We start from the raw sequence: 15,928 nt of genomic DNA, 5'->3' as shown, positions 1-15,928 counted from the left end.
AATCCTGACAGATCTACATCACACTGTCACTTAACATTCATGGACTCCATCTTGACTCACGACGGGAAGGCTGTTGTTGGATCAGCGTCCAGGAAACAGCAGAGAACGTCTTGGCTAGCAGAAGATAATGGTTAGCATTAGCAGCTCCACCACACAGCAGAACTCCTCAGGCTTGTGTTATGTGTAGAGATAAAACATCAACGTTGCAGAACAGTCGGTGGTAGTCATCTTGCTGTTAACCAGTCAGAGGATAGATGTCCAAATGTCAGGAAATGAGACTGATGTGGCTCACTTCTAGTAAGAACTTAAAAGGTATTCATTCCTACTGGAGACCTCTGCAAATGTATTCAAAGCATGAGTAAAGTTGATATTTAAGGGATATTCCACCCCTAAGATTTGTAAAAATATAAATTATTGACAAAATGTTTACTTTACGCGTTTAGATTTCAATCGTCTCCCAGAAAAACCAGAAACACCAGTTTCTTTGCATTAGCATTTTAATTGGACAAAGCAAGAAAACATTGATTACAGTAGCAGAGTCATCAGTTCTCAGGGCTAACACTTTTCTAAACAAAAAGGGCTTGAAAATGTCTGTAGGCACTGCCTAATCAAAAAGTATCTCGTCAGCTAAAAGAAACCAGTTCTATAAGGCAACAGTAGCAACGTAGGCCTCCTTAGTTCACTGGCTAAAGTGTGAAGGTCGATTCCACCCAGATTCTCCATATAAAACTACTGGCGTTAATTAAAAAAAAAACAAAAAAAAAAAAACATCCGCTTCAACCACACAAATCCACCCATTTGCGTTTGAACCGTGTTGAATTTAAATATGCACTGCATGGCAATGCTGCCTGATCCCCGCATGGAAGAATCGTGTGTTAACTGTACCGGTTCGATAGCGCCACTCTGCTACACACAATGTCGGAGTTAACGGTCAAATCATGAAAACAAAACTCGAAAGCAAGCACCCACAGTTATCAGTAGCATTTTACTTACATCGTTTTGAATGAATGAATAAATGGATGGATGGTTATTTACATGTGACTAAAAGATATGGAGAAATGGAATGCAATAAAGGAAACGCTCCTGGTAGCCAAATTTGTCCATCAAGAAGAAGGGAGGAAAAACTGTGCAATATTTATCTGCCCTTACAGAAAAACAGCAGTGGCAACAATCCCTGCAATTATTCTTAATTTAAAAAAAGACGAAAAAATATGATTTCCATTTCTCAAAGAGTTAGTAACTTGGTGAGACTCTTTCTGGGGGGGGGGGGGGGGGGGGGATGGGGATAGACCAACCTCTCAGCAACTGTCAGAGAGGACAGATGTAAAAATGGAAGAATTTGTAAAACCCAGGAGAGAGAAAAATCCAAAAGTTTCTCATTTACAGTTTTATACTCATTTACAGTTAACTTAAAAATGGCGAGAGCCCTGGATCACGGCCAGTCCTCCTGCCACAGAAGGGCGGAGGTACCCGTGTGGGTCAAATCACTGCTCCCTGGCTCCTGTTACCTCAACCCCACATGAAAATTCTCATTTACATGTCAGAGATGTCAACCTTTTCATCAGGCGCATCATCTGGTAAAGTCTTAGTCCTGCCACAGATTGAGGTGGTGGTACACAGCCCCCACAATGCACCATGTAGCCAACGACCATATTTCCCACCCTGCCCACTTATTAGTGTGTGGGGTATCCTGCGGCTCCCATACCAGGCTGGTTGGCTAGCATACTCCCATTCAGTCCCTGTGTAGGCTCCATAACCCCACCGTTACTGATGGCGCTCATGCCAGTCCACCCAGCACTGGCCGGTAAGTGACTGCAAAAGATGAAGCAAAGAGAGAGAGAAAGACAAAATGCCAGCAGGTTAGAAGAGGCGAGGCGAAAGGGAGCCAAAGGACACTTTGTATTAGTTACCAGAATCTGAACTGGCTGGATTAAGGAGATTGTGAGGGTGAGTAAAAATTAAGACAGCAAATCAAAAGGGGAAAGGGGAATATAGAGGAAGGAGAGCCTTTGGAAGGAACCAGTTTTATATCTGATTAAACTGGAGGACAAGCAGATGAGAGCAAACAGGCTAAAGCACAAAAAGCTAAGTATTCCTTTCTTTCTACCCTCCCAACCACTTGGCATGAATCAGTTCCTGCCCAACTACAAAGAAGCCGTCCAACATAGACATCTTCAGGTCTGTAATCTCTCTCCTATTTGACCACACAACAGCGAGGTGATTTAATCTCACCTTCAACACCCTGTAAAATTCTAGAGTATGTGCTAATGCTTTGCTTTTAAGGGGGAAGAGCTTTTAGTAATCTTCAGGATTATTCTAATCAGACAGGCTTTTTCTTTGGACTTGAACGGATTTTTTTCATTTTCAGTCCAGCCTTTGGTCACTTTTAGAGGATTAGGTTTTAAATCAGCAGCAATGATCAGGTATGGGCTGCGAGTGAAAAAGGTGAATGCTAGATGGCCAAAAATAAATATTGAGATAACTTTTAATGTCGTATCCACTCGAGGAGATAGTTATACGTTCATTTTAAAACCTAGAAGGTGATCTACAGGTTTGGGATTCTATGCAGTTTTTTTTTTCTATAGACCATCGACTACCATTCTGTTTCACCAAAACTCTTTCCACTTTTATTTAGACTGATACATGGTTATTTGTCATGAACAAACTTGTAAACAAAAACAAAGAAACACTAACATCCAAAAATCAGCTTTGGTTATTGAGACCCATACTGGCTGATCGGACCACTGATCACCCAGGCAGCATAGAGATCCTTAAGCAACAATAAACCAACTAACAGCCAAACTGAACCAAAAAAGGAAAAAGTTTCCAAAGTCCTAAGAAAACCACTGAAAACGACTGATGGAAACCTGCTGAGTCGGGCCCATCTAAAGCTCTAGTCTGGCTCCTTGAAAGCAAAAAGGGGGGGAAAGCAGTGTAAGCTGATTTAAAATATTTACATTTAAATGTTGCTTTCAAAATCAAAATTTCTGAAAATGGGACGAACTTTAAAGTTTCTTATTCAGGATATGTAAGGTCCTCACAACTCCGTACAACAGACATCCTCAACTTACAGCTTTGTGATCAAACTGTCCACTGTGGGATTTTCAATTCTTCTGTGAAAAGTGATACCTAACATACCCTCGTGATTTATGTACAGATCAAATGATCATCAAATTAAAAAAAGAGAACAAAACGCTAAGACAAGAATGAACATAAACAGAACACTGAGTTTTACTCACACTGGGTGATTTTACATAGAGCAAGCATCTTCATGGGTGAATTACTCTTCAGTGTGAAGAGAAATTAAAAACATCTCCAACATGTTTATAGTATGACTCCAAAGTTCAGCTGGCATTCTGTTTTAGAAATGTTCAAAATTGTAACTCTTTAGGTCTGTTAGAAGGGGAAAGCCGAAGAAATCAAAAATTAACAAAAAAAAAAGTGTGACAAATTCCTTGAAACAATAAGATGTGCTGTCCAGATGAGGAAGGTGAGTGTCTGACGAACACAGGAAAGAATAAGATGGTGGGTGGGGGAGGATAGCGCTCCCTCCTGCGACTGGTTCTTCTCGCCCCAGTCTTGAAGGGGTGAATCTGGTGGTGCTGTAGTAGGACAAGGTGGAGAAGTGGAGCCCTGTGCACACCGTGCTACTTACTTAAAGCCCTGCTGGTTCCAGGCCTGGCTGTAGACACCATAGGTGGGGACCTGCCACCCATTTGGAACATACTGGCTGATCTGAGGCCCGTTGCCGTACCACTGACCCCACTGGCCGTAGGGCTGGGCTGCAGCAAAACCGATCTTGTTCTGCTGCGGAACAGAAAATCAGATATACAAGTTATACACACCAGCCACTTTCAGAAGACACACCGTGCCGGTAAATCAGCGCAATACTGCCACCACTTATCAAAGGTATAGCGGCATGGTGATGAGAATTTTGCAACATTGGTGCCGCCACGCTTGGTAGTAATTAGAGATGCCCGAAAAAGATTGATTCACATCCGAATCGCGATTCCAACTTATAAAGATTCGGAATCGATTCATAAAAGTCCAGAGTCAATCCTGTCGGAAAACTTTAAATAAGCTGCCATATTTTGGAGCGTCCCCGAACGCATCTTCGTTGGAGCTGGTGCTAGCATTTGCTGCTTGCTCTGTGTGCTCCTACACTGCAATCTGTTGAAATATGACAGAGACGCATCTTTCTTTTTATCCAGTATGCGTTTTATGAGTCGAGAAGTAAGTTCCATGTTTCAGGTTTCCGCAGCACTTTTAAAGCCTGGCAGGCTGCTAGGCCTTGCTTGGCCCCCTGCCAGGCCAGGTCATCAGAATGTGACCTGTGGCTTTTGCTGAAGCGGTTCGTAGCAGTGTGAAGCAGCTGGGATGAGAATCAGATCCTCTAAATACGAGAGCGTGGTCTTGAGTAGTAAAAGGGTAGAATGCCTTCTGCAGGTCAGGGATGAGGCCCTGCTCCAAGCGGGGTCTTGTTCACGAGTGAGGGAATGATGGAGATCGATAGGCGGATTGGTGCTGCACCTGCAGTAATGTGGGGGGTGTACCGAGGGATGTATATAGTTAACCGGTTAATTGCCGTTAATATTGTAACCGGGTAAAATAGTTTTGCCCGGTTAACTGCTTCAAGTCAATCTGCTGCGCTTGGATGTAAATTATTTTGTGCCAATAGAGGGTGCAATTGCTCAGCTATCAAGATATGTCTACTGGGATACTGCAGAAGAAGAAATGAGCTGGTCACACAGCCAAACAAATTCTTGAAACACAATAAGCCTCACATCAAAGTAGGGCTGAAAGATCTATCGTTTTTGGACCGAAATAGCTATTTCAAACAGCACGATCATGTGACCATCAAAGCTGCAGTTTTAGCAGTTTTGACTGATCCAGGATCAGTTGTGTAACTTTTTTATTTATTTTTTTACATCCGGGGTTTTCCCCCTGTGCTATGGTGGCGACAAAAGCCAGCGCGGGGGAGGAGGGGGGTGGGGTGTACCGTCCAGAGCAGAGCCCAACTCCACAGCTGACAGAGCTGCATGTTCTGGTTATTTTACTGTTTTATGTTCCCAACATCGACATACGGTTCCCACACACAACTTAGATAATAATGGCACTGTAGGTGAGCCCAGCACAGAGAGAGAGACTCCTTCCACATATGAGCAGGTTCAGGCTGATTTCTAAAGCTTGGTTTATGCTTCATCAGCGCAAGTGCAGTCGTGCATTTTAGTTGACTTGAAAGCTCAACTTCTCTTAAAAATGGTTTGAATGTTTCTGACGGCACACGTTAGTTCAAACAAGCTAAGGTGTCAGAATGCGTGCGTCTCTCACGGAACAAACGTTTTAGTGAGGAAAAACTATCAGACGGCTTATAAAAACGTGCAGCCGGCCTGCTGCGGTAATGCAGGGAAAACTGTGCACTTTTTGTTATTTAATACATTTAAAAGCTATTTCTACCTACAGATTTCCTCCATGCATTTTTGGAGTAGAACATGTTTTTATAAAGCTCCTCTCTAGAGAAAAATCACAAGCACAAGTTGCTTCACAAACACGTAAAAAAAAGATAATGGGAGAACGCAAGCCCCAAGTGGAATAACCAAACTTTTGGCTTGGACCTTCATCGTTCAGAAATGGAAAAACAAACAGTATTACTAAAAACAACATAACACACATAATATTAACATTTTGCAGCTTATAAAAAGATGTTTCGCTCGAAAAACCAGCATGTTCACCTTTTCTGGCGTCAACATTGGACGTTATGGGCCGACTGCTGAAAACCTGCTTTGATTAGCTTGGGGCTAGTCGCGATATCTGGGGACGGCTGCTAGCTTATTTTCTACCAGAAAAGTGTGTTGGTGTCTCTTTTAATAACCGGTTTCAAACAGAAATCTGCTATTTCAGCTTCTGCTCCCTCCTGTGCCAACGGATGTGCATCTTTCGCTGTCATCTTTTGTTTGTAAAAATTACCTCATCTGTGTTAATCGGCTCTCCTTTTCATTCAGCTTCACACCCGAAATTCTCCCAAACTGTTGAAGTTGTGTTCTTTTGAGACATAGGCACCATTCCAATACTCGCACTTCCACACTTGTGCCCTTCAGTTGCACAATCCAGACCAGGGATGAGTGCGAAGGATGTCCCGATTAGTGCGGAAGTTGATCAAACACCCCTTTTGCACCCTTGATCTGCACTTCACCCAAGTGTGGATTGATGCTGACCATGCATTTGGGCATGCTTGCGATCTATGACGCAACGCTCCCCGTCTCAATTCGGCAATTATTTGCACACTTGTGTAAAACGCACTTGAAGCCTTACTGTGCACTTTCTGTGCCCTTTGCTGAAGACCGCAGGGCGAGTGTTGGGATTGGGCTACCAAGTCAGTTGGTGCGCGAGCTGTCACTTTTTTTTTATCACATTCATAAACTTTACAGAACATCTCTAAAAATTGGACAAAACATTTTTAACTATTTGTGTAAAACTGAAAATTCAACCATGCATCTGTTTTTTGCATTAAATTACCATCTTTTTTATTTAGTTTTGTCCAAAATGCTGCAGCTAGAGTTCTGATGAGAATTAAAAAGAGAGATCATATCTCTCCTGTCTTAGCTTCCCTACATTGGCTGCCTGTTAAATTCAGAATAGATTTTAAGGACACCAGAATATCTAAAAATAGGTTGGGAGGCAGATCTTTTAGCTATTAAGCTCCTCTCTTGTGGAACCAACTCCCAGCTTTGGTTCGTGAGGCAGACACATTGTCTACTTTTAATACTAGGCTTAAAACATTTTTGTTTGATAGGGCCTATGGTTAAAAATCTGATGTTAGCCTAGATCTGGACAAGTGGGGAAGTAGAGGGAGGTGGAGTGTAGTCGGTAAAGACGGCTCTCCCTTGCCCTGCCTCCAACATGCCTCCATCTAAAAGGCAAAGTAATCTCTGTAGTTATGCTGCTATAGGCTTAGACTGCTGGAGGACATACTGACCACTTTCCACACACTACTAATTTCTTCTACAATCTGCTCTTTAACTGTATTATTTCCTGCTACTTCAGCTGTTGCTGTTCCGCAGCGTTTTTCTCCCCGGAAAAAGCTACAATGATGTTCTGCTGAGCTGTGGTGACCTCATAGAGGGGACCATCGGCTAGCACACTGTTGCTAACCACTTAAAACATTCTCCCTCTCCTGATAATAACTTTTTACTTTCTTTGACATTGAATGTGCTACTACTAGTTTACCCGTTTAATTATAGACTCACTAGGATAAATACAATAAAGTTTGTCTCTCACTAAATAGAATATTTACTAAGAAATCACAACGTAACCATAGAAACATTACTTGGTAGATATGTTGTGTAGATGTGTGTGTGTAGGTGTGTGTGTGTGTCTCTGCTCTGTGTTCTCGATCCCCAGTGAGTTGTGGAGGATGGCTGCTTATACTGATCCAGGTTCTTCTGGAGGTTTCTTCCTGTTAAAAGGGAGTTTTCCTTTCCACTGTCACTGCATGCTTGCTTAGTATGAGGATTACTGTAAAGTCACTGACACTAGTCAGTGACTCAATGCAATCTGCTGGGTTCCTTATATAGGAAACTTTTTATTCATTGGCTTAATGAACTGACCTGTATTGGAATGTTTATTGTGTTAAGTGCCTTGAGACAACTCTTGATGTGATTTGGTGCAATATAAATAAACTTGAATTGAATTAATCCTTGTGTTTTTCATGCTGTTATTGGCACTGACCGTTGCTACTTTTTAACACTGGCTGTAAATAGTAATACCGTAATACCGCCAAGCCTATTGGTAACTTGAACTAATGTGTGCTGAATTAATTTGGAAGTATGAAAAAGCTACGACGTGAGAAAAAAAAACCTCAAACGTGAGGTCTCTCGTACGATGGATAGTTAAAAATCTGCGCTCTACTTAGTCCTTTGCGTACGTGTCGAAGAGCTTAGATGGATAATGGTGCTTCGTGTCTCCGTACCTCAGCAGACGGCAAAGTATAAACTAGGCGTAAAACACATCAGTCACCACTGGAGATGATAATGTCATTACACAGCATCCTTACCTGTGGAACAGACATCTGCTGCATTGAGTTCATCATGTCTGGTGTCTCTTTACCCCAGTAGCACTTCACTATGTGGCCCTCTAATGAAGAGCCATTCACTGACACAATGGCATGGGCTGCTGACTCGTGGGAATTAAACCTGAAATCAAACAGAATATATATACATATTATACACAAACGTATAAATAGAGAGGTTTACAGCCATGAGATGAAGCAGAAACCTGACAAAGCTGTTCTTGTGTCTGTTTACTAAAGTGGTAGAAAGCTACTGACCATGTCTACTTCCAGCATCAGGCTACGAATTTGAAGGAGAAGCAGAACAAGAAATCACTCCCACTTACCTCACAAATGAATAGCCTTTGTCTGGAAAAACTCTGACCTCCATGATTTGTCCAAAGGGGGAGAAGGTCTGTCTCATTAATTGCTCTGAAAGTCAAACAGAACAGGAGGAGAACCTGGTTGATAAGTAAATGTGAAAAATTCCTGGGAACAAAGTCTCATGGTAGAATTTTAAAAATCTATAAGCTCAACATGATTTAGTTGCAGCTACCGCAGAACCCAAAATAGGGACTACTTGACCCAGAAGGTCGTCAGAGAGAAGGTTACAATTCACCTCAAATGCTTTAAGTTTTTAAACACTAAATAACCCTGGCAACAGAATAATGCCTTCGGAACCAAAGCCTGCTAAACAGCTGACTGTGTAGTAGAGCCCTGCAGTGGGAATGGGATCCTGCAGAACCCAACGCAAATCTTTCGTTAGCAGGTGGTTTGGAGGTTGCAGCAGACGGAAGAGGGAGGCAAACTGGAGCAGGAAGGACCCATCTGAGCAGGATGGGTCAAAGATCAATCAGCAATCCTGAATTATGACCAACTCAGATGAAAGTTTTATAAACAAGTCCTCAGAGACAGCAGCAGATTCAGAGGTCCTGTCAGCTGTTCGTTGCAGAGAGAAGTGAGAAAATGTGTGCAGGCAAGTGGGGGTCAACATCTGATATCTTGCCCCAGCTGTCAGCTGGCATACCCTCCATAAGAGAAGAAACTCTCTCTTGGCTGGGTGGGTTGGATTTAGGGTTCAAGTCCTTCATTTCTGGTTTGGGCTGAATAAATGGGCGAGAGTGGGTGACTTTGGATGTGGATATTGCAGGATTTGGCAGGTAGTGATGAGACACTTGAAGCCTTGATTTGAGGCTTGCTTTATTTCATAGAAAACCATGTGACTGGTGACAAACCAGGCCTAGTTTTACCTGGGTCACATGACTGGTTTGTTTACTGTCACTTGTCAAAACAAAAGCTGCTGAAACTCACGATGCTTTGTGACTTGTTTTAGTTTTAATTTTCACTGAAAATTATGGGATAGAAAATTATATAAATGAGGTCTTTAAACCATGCATACCATAAGGGGAAAATATGGATGACTGACACCCCACCTCATGTCATTTGTTTAACCGAACAAATTATTTCCTTGAATGAATCAGTAGCTTATGTGAACACAAGCATAAACCACAATTGCATTCAGAAGGATGGCAGGGTCATAAAAATTACAATCCAGTTATTCATTTTATAAGTTTGACATATTGTATATGATGAGGCTGTCATATTTCAACTTCACCAGCAGATGTCGCTGTATCGGACTAATGAAGTTCCTGACCTGGTGAAGCAATAGGCTGGAAAACCTCCTTTGGCCATTGCTATGGGCAGCAGCAAGATATGGACAGCGAGAACGAATGATGGTCAAAATTTCTGAAGGAGCAAGATTTAAAATATAGTGCTGCTCTGGTGTGTAGTATTAACATGAGGTTAGAATTAGCATCCTCCTAACCAGATCAGGGTTTAGTTCCATAGAGATCGAAAAGTAAACATAAACATGTTACATTTTTAAATGCGTCTAAAGATCAAGTTTTGTTCCTGCTTTTGCAGCTCTTTGAATCTTATTTTTAAAATCCTGCTCCTGCTAGATTTCTGACTCTAGTATACGATCTGGACTAGGATTAATTATATATATGTAAAATAGGAATTACAAGCAGGTGTGGTTGGTGATTAAATGTTAAAATGGCTTGCCAAAATAGGTCAAGTCTGCTTTCGCAGCCAATCACTGCCCATGTTTCAGCTCACAAACAGATGCCACGAACGACAAGGTGCTTTATAAAATTACTGGTGTTTCCATGTTAAGTGACACTAATCTGAACACGGGTGTTACATTTAGCTCAGGTGCTGAATACTTTCACAAGATGCTGCCAAAACGTTTATTTTTTTATTTTGTTTATTAGTTCGTGATCTCTGAGATGTTTTGTAAACAAAGTTTGTGATCGAGCAGCTGATGTCTGACCCTCTCGAAGTAGACGCAGCCGTCTCTATTAAAGGCAAAAAGATCGCTCTCTAGTTTTTGTTGTCAACAAATTTTAACTTCTCAATCATGTAAAAACAGGTAGGCATCAGCATCAACCTGGGGGAGAGGATGTGCTTCCATTGCACAGGTAGCACTGCATTTAATGAGCAGTTCCCCTCTCCACATTTATATGCACCGTTTCGTAACAGCTCGCTGAAACATTTGCGCTGGGGCTCGACCAAAGATCTGCTGTTTGAATGATAAGATTTATGAATCCATCAGTGTTAACCATGACTAGGGCTGCACAATACATCACAAACATATCGTTATCGCATTATCAGCATGCGCAATATGCATATCGCAAGGAACAGATAAATATCGTAATGAATGGTCAGCTGAAATGTTTGCTACACATAATGCATTCTGTCAAACAGAAGTATTATTTTTTTTTAACAAATCAAATGGAGCTCTTCACCCATTTAGCCAATTGGGTGGGTTCTCATTGGTTAGATGTCCCACAACCCCCCCCCCCCCACACACACACACACAAGTAATATCGCCACTGCAATATTAATCACCGTTATCGCATATCGCAGGATTATCGTGCAGCCCTAACCATGACTGAAAAAGGCAACAGAGGAGTAGAAAGATAAGAAAGTATCTTGAATCAAGTTCTACGCTGTTGGTGTTTACCTGTGAGGCCAGTGCTGACTCCACCACAATAGACAGTACAGTTGCTGGGACTGGACTGGCTCATCACTTCATCAAAGGATAGGTGTTTGGAGTTACCTGCTGTTTGAGAGTTTTAGAGTTAGCTCATCACCGAAACACACACACAGTCAAAAACAAACACGAACTAGGGATGTTCAAATCACACTTTTTGTGTGACGTTACGGTGTTTATTGTCCAAGAAAAAACTAATTCTGGTGTAGAGGAACTTATTTAATAGAAAACTAAACCATTGTCATTCTGTTTGAAAATCTCTATCTCAGGATAAATTTAAAGTCATTTGTTGTTTTATAAAGATAAATCAATTTTTTCCACCCAATTCTGTATCCTTTCTATGGACTAATAATTAACCACAAAATAGCTTGATCTCACTTTCATATGTAGTCTTTGGAGCAGGAGGCTTTCTCGTGGCCCAGTTGGTTCGAATCTGTCTGCCACCTAACCACTGTCCCCCCATGTGCTGGATGGCGTTCTCTGCATCCTGATATGAAAAAAAAAAATTTTTAATGATCAGAAACGGAGCCTAACAACATGCTTTATGTCACATGACAGACATTGGAGCGCGTTTCATCTGCAGAGCAACAGTCACATCCTGATCGTTCTCAGCAGCAGTGACAGGATGAAGGCGCCTTACCCATTTGTTGAAGAAAGACACAAAGCCATAGCCTTTGGATTTCCCTGTAGCCATATCTTTCACCACACGAGCATCTCTGTGGGGGGGAAATATCCTTTATCATGTCAGAAAAAAGCAACACAAAACAAGGTGGAAACGGATAACAGCTTATGGTCTAAACTAAAATGAAAATGAGATACAAACACCCCTTGTGTGTATCTGATAGCATCTCACGACAGAACAAACTGTACCACAGTTGTTTGTTTTCTATGCTAATATTTTAACCCTCTGATGCATGAATTATGAGATCTTCAACCATGATTTTTTAAACAATTTTTTTCATTCATCTTTAGGTGTGAATGAAACAAATTTCAACAAATACTTTTTGTAACATTTTGTTAATTTACAAATAATTTATTACATGTCCACCTCAGTGGACAGCGTGCATTCTGAACATGAAATATGTTGGCTTGACTTACTGAAGTCCAAATGGAGGGGCTCAGATGCAATAAAGTCTTCAACAGCTGTGCTTAATAGCAAAAATTAATAAATAACAATTTTGAGTACCTGTCCACTGTAGTGACCATTATGCATCAAAGGGTTAATTCCCCGTTGTTTATTATTGTCACTTTATCTATTGTTCTGATTTAGAAAGATAAAGGCTGATCTGTGGTTAATAAATAGCTTTTTCAGACTTTTGTAAAACCAGTTGTTGGTTTGACACTTACGATATCCTCCCAAATGGAGCAAAGGCAGCTTTGACATCTTCTGTGGTTATTTCTGGGCTGAGATCACCAACGAAGACGTGGAAGTGATCTACAGAGACAATAAGTTGGAATACATATTCAGTTTACGTTGCCGTTCTTTTTTCTCTAAAGAAAATCATGAATACAAAAATAAATGATGAAATCAGCCACGACGGCTAATCTCATTCCACCAGCGTGTGTGTTAGCACCACTCACTACTCGTGTCTTTTTTCTGGCTGGATGGCGTTGTGGCCCAGTTGACTTTGACCTCCTGTAGACAGCAGCAGAAAAACAGTACAGGTGGGGTATGTTTACTTCATTAGGAAAAAACTACTATAAGAACTTGCTGATAGAATTGCAGACCTAATATTCTCAAAGTATGCACAGTAATTTTGGAGAACATGTATATGAAATCTCATGGGATGCCTTAAAGCTTACAACCTAGTCTCTGTTATCTTTAACTGTTAACAAAATATCTGAAAAGGCAGAAGTAGAAACATTTCAGTCACCTTGGGTTACACTGAAAGGATCAGTCCATCCAACAGGATTGTTATCGTTGAACATTTTATTTGTTTTATATTTATCAAGCTCTTCTGTGTTGTGTTTGAACTTCTTTATAATTATATTTAGGTTCTTAACTCATTCGCTGCCAGTGTTTCTCACAGTTTTTACTGTTTTTTTAAGTCACAGAACGTTGCGCGCTAGGATGATGGCGACGCCAAAACAACCAAAACAAAGCGGAGACTCACCTCTTACATCAGGAAGAATCCACGCGTTTCAAGCGTTATCCGTTCTTTCATAATTCGATGTCATATTGTGATCGGCAGAAGCTTTTCCGGTTCGCGCCTCACTTTTTTTTACAGCAGCGGCTCAAAACTATCTCCTAACACATGGATTTTCTGCATCCTGATCACGTGACGTGTGACGTATGCGGATGATCAGCTTTAGAGCTGGGATGTTTGTTTTCACAGTGTGGGGGCTCGTTCCGATGCCCACACAGTAAAAAAAAATAAATAAATGCAAATGACGACTTTAATCATCATTGGCAGTGAACGGTTGGATTTAAAATGACGACTTTAGTCGTCAATAGCAGTGAATGAGTTAAATAGTTTTTCTACTCACCACTAGAATGTGCTGCATGTGACAGTCAGATTAATTATTTCCTGTTTGGCTCCATCAAAGCTACAGTTTCTAAACTACAATGGTGGAAGGAGGATGAGGAGAAGCCTGCTATGTTCCTACTTGTGATCCAGGAATCTCTTTGACCTGAATTTGGACCCATATTTGATTGGTTAATGCTGTGCCAGCATGTGATTATGTGGGGTTTATGGAGCCCAATGAACTGATTTCACCTCTTCATTTTTAAGCATGTTTTATTGCGTAACTTACACCTAACTTACCTGTGTTGGCTGTGGTCAGAGGGGCCGATGGCGCAAAAACGGCAGCCTCGTCTGTCAGACAGGACAGCTGTGACTGAATGTGACTAATGTAAAGAGCTTTGGGTGCCTTGAACCGGTACTTTGTATTAAATATTATTTTTATTTGAATATGCAAGTTTTTCTTACATTTTTGCGCTATACAATAACTCCCAAAGGTGACATTTAAATTAATTGAAGAAAAAATAAATATCTAATTTAGCTATATTATTATTATTATTATTATTATTAAAACAACCAACCCCCCTACTTGATATAATAATCTGTATAAATAACTGTCAATAGTGGCACCCCATGCAATCAAATACTGGTCTAGACCAGTTTAAAGAGTAAACTAGTTTTTTAGATGGTGGTAATCTAAGTTTAGTTTCTCCTTTGGTTTTCAGAAGCACAACCTACATTTCCCTTCCCCACAGCCCACCCATCCCCACTCACCCTGTAGATACGATAGCTTACCTTACCCAATATTTTCCTTCCATTCATGGCAGCCAATGAGGCAGCAGCATGCCTGTGGTCGTAGAACTCCACAAAGCAATAGGGGTCGTTCCCAGCGGTCTGTCAACGCCAAACAAACTGATATTAAGTAAACTGTTCAATCACTGCTCAAGACACAAACTAAAACTAGTGATGGGTGTACCCGGCCTTGTACAAAGGGAAAGAATGTGCACTACAACGTTTCAGCTGGTGGCGGGTGCCTGTTCCGGTCTCATTTATGAATCTATATGTAATGACCACAACTTACATCATTTATCATTTTACAGCTTTTACATGGTCCTATCTGTGTGAAGACCTGTAGAATGAGAGGCTCGGTCACATCCCTGGACAGATTTCCCACATATCTGTAAGCAAAAACCGACAGTTTATGTTAAACAGGAAGTAGCATGCAAACAAAGGCTAGCTGTACACCGGGCTAGCAAGAGCCATGGTTATATCTTATTTTAACAAATGAACTACAAAATAAATGACTAAAAATGCGGACGACGGTACATGCTTTAGACAATATAGTGGATGACGGTCACCACCCCCCAAGGAAGGTGTCCCGTGTAGCCTGACCGAGCGTTGACGTGGCTACGCTGCCAGCTAAAGACTAGTAGCTAACAGACGGGCCTCAAAATAAGTGCTGGCAGCAAATGTTACTTACATTTTACACCGAATGTATTTCAGTCTAGATAATGATTGACAATTTCTGCCCAACGCTGATAAATACCACGAATTTACTGAATGTAAGTGTAACTCTGGGAAAATGAAATCAAGCGACGTGCTATTTACTTTTAGCGGTGCTAGCTAGTTAGCCACTGAGTTTAAAATGTAGCGAGTTACGCTTCTATTTATAAAGCTGTACCAAACAAGCTACTGTTGATATAAATGCAAATAATGGCGCTCAGAAATCTCGCGATTGACCACATTTAATGACATTTCGAAGTAAAGAACACAAAGGCATTATGGAAGACGTTACAGCTATCATTTGAAACAACAACGTGGAAACATTTCAAACGAATAGTAACTAGACGGAGCCTACGCATTCCTGGACATAGACAGGGCCGCTCTTACAAGGTTTTGGGTTGGTCGTCGTCCATCATGAAGATTTGGTGGTCGAGTCCTGAGAGGGTTTTAGTCCAATGACATACAAAAGGTTTTGAATGAACCTGAACGAGGGCTGTATTTACAGATCAATAAATCCGTGTCGGATTCGAGTCTCGCACCACAGCCAGCCTCTCTCAGTCTGATGCAAACAATAGGAAGTTGAAGATGGCGGAGGAGCGGCGTCAGCAACAGCGACCTGGCAGCAGCTCACTGAAACCCAGCCAAAATCAAGCGTTGTTTTTTTTTTTCCTCTCCACATCTAATAGTACTAAAGTACGCATACACATGTATGGATATTCGATTTGTAATAGTTTTCATTTGCCAGGTTATGTTGACCATGTAAACACTTGTAGTACAAACAACTGACAGGTTACAATGCATTTAAGAACAAATTAGTAAAGCGTGTTTTGTGTAATCTAATAAAACGTTTTGTGACGTAAG

The 15,928-nt window shown here is 41.2% G+C and overlaps 1 protein-coding gene across 4 annotated transcripts; it reads right to left on the bottom strand.

Moving 5' to 3' along the window:
- Positions 1 to 1,450: 1,450 nt before the first annotated feature.
- Positions 1,451 to 15,714, bottom strand: LOC107393514 (cytotoxic granule associated RNA binding protein TIA1). 4 transcript variants are annotated; one of them, XM_015971912.3, is made up of 12 exons: positions 15,455 to 15,714; positions 14,646 to 14,742; positions 14,360 to 14,458; positions 12,684 to 12,738; positions 12,450 to 12,537; positions 11,743 to 11,818; positions 11,481 to 11,589; positions 11,073 to 11,171; positions 8,395 to 8,479; positions 8,054 to 8,192; positions 3,656 to 3,807; positions 1,451 to 1,812 (listed from the first exon to the last, which is right to left on the bottom strand). In XM_015971912.3, the coding sequence occupies exons 1-12, from the start codon at positions 15,481 to 15,483 to the stop codon at positions 1,674 to 1,676; spliced, it is 1,167 nt and encodes a 388-aa protein (XP_015827398.1). In that variant the 5' UTR covers positions 15,484 to 15,714; the 3' UTR covers positions 1,451 to 1,673. The 4 variants fall into 4 exon arrangements, with proteins under 4 accessions (XP_015827398.1, XP_015827400.1, XP_015827401.1 ...); XM_015971914.3 differs by having other exon boundaries at positions 3,656 to 3,804; XM_015971915.3 differs by having other exon boundaries at positions 11,073 to 11,168.
- Positions 15,715 to 15,928: the final 214 nt, after the last annotated feature.

Source organism: Nothobranchius furzeri, chromosome 17 (assembly GCF_043380555.1).
Source record: "Nothobranchius furzeri strain GRZ-AD chromosome 17, NfurGRZ-RIMD1, whole genome shotgun sequence".
Lineage (NCBI taxonomy): Eukaryota > Metazoa > Chordata > Actinopteri > Cyprinodontiformes > Nothobranchiidae > Nothobranchius > Nothobranchius furzeri.
The sequence above is the reverse complement of the archived record's forward strand: the minus strand, read 5'-3'. Positions and strand labels throughout refer to the sequence as shown.

Bases quoted from the DNA above. Each gene is read 5' to 3' on its own strand.
- LOC107393514 (XM_015971912.3), bottom strand. From the start codon at position 15,483: ATGATGGACGACGACCAACCCAAAACCTT. The intron at 11,172-11,480 runs GTGAGATCAAGC...ACTCTCAAACAG, and splicing joins TCCAAAGACTACATATGAAA to CAGGTAACTCCAAACACCTA. The intron at 1,813-3,655 runs GTAAGTAGCACG...CATCTTTTGCAG, and splicing joins TGGAACCAGCAGGGCTTTAA to TCACTTACCGGCCAGTGCTG.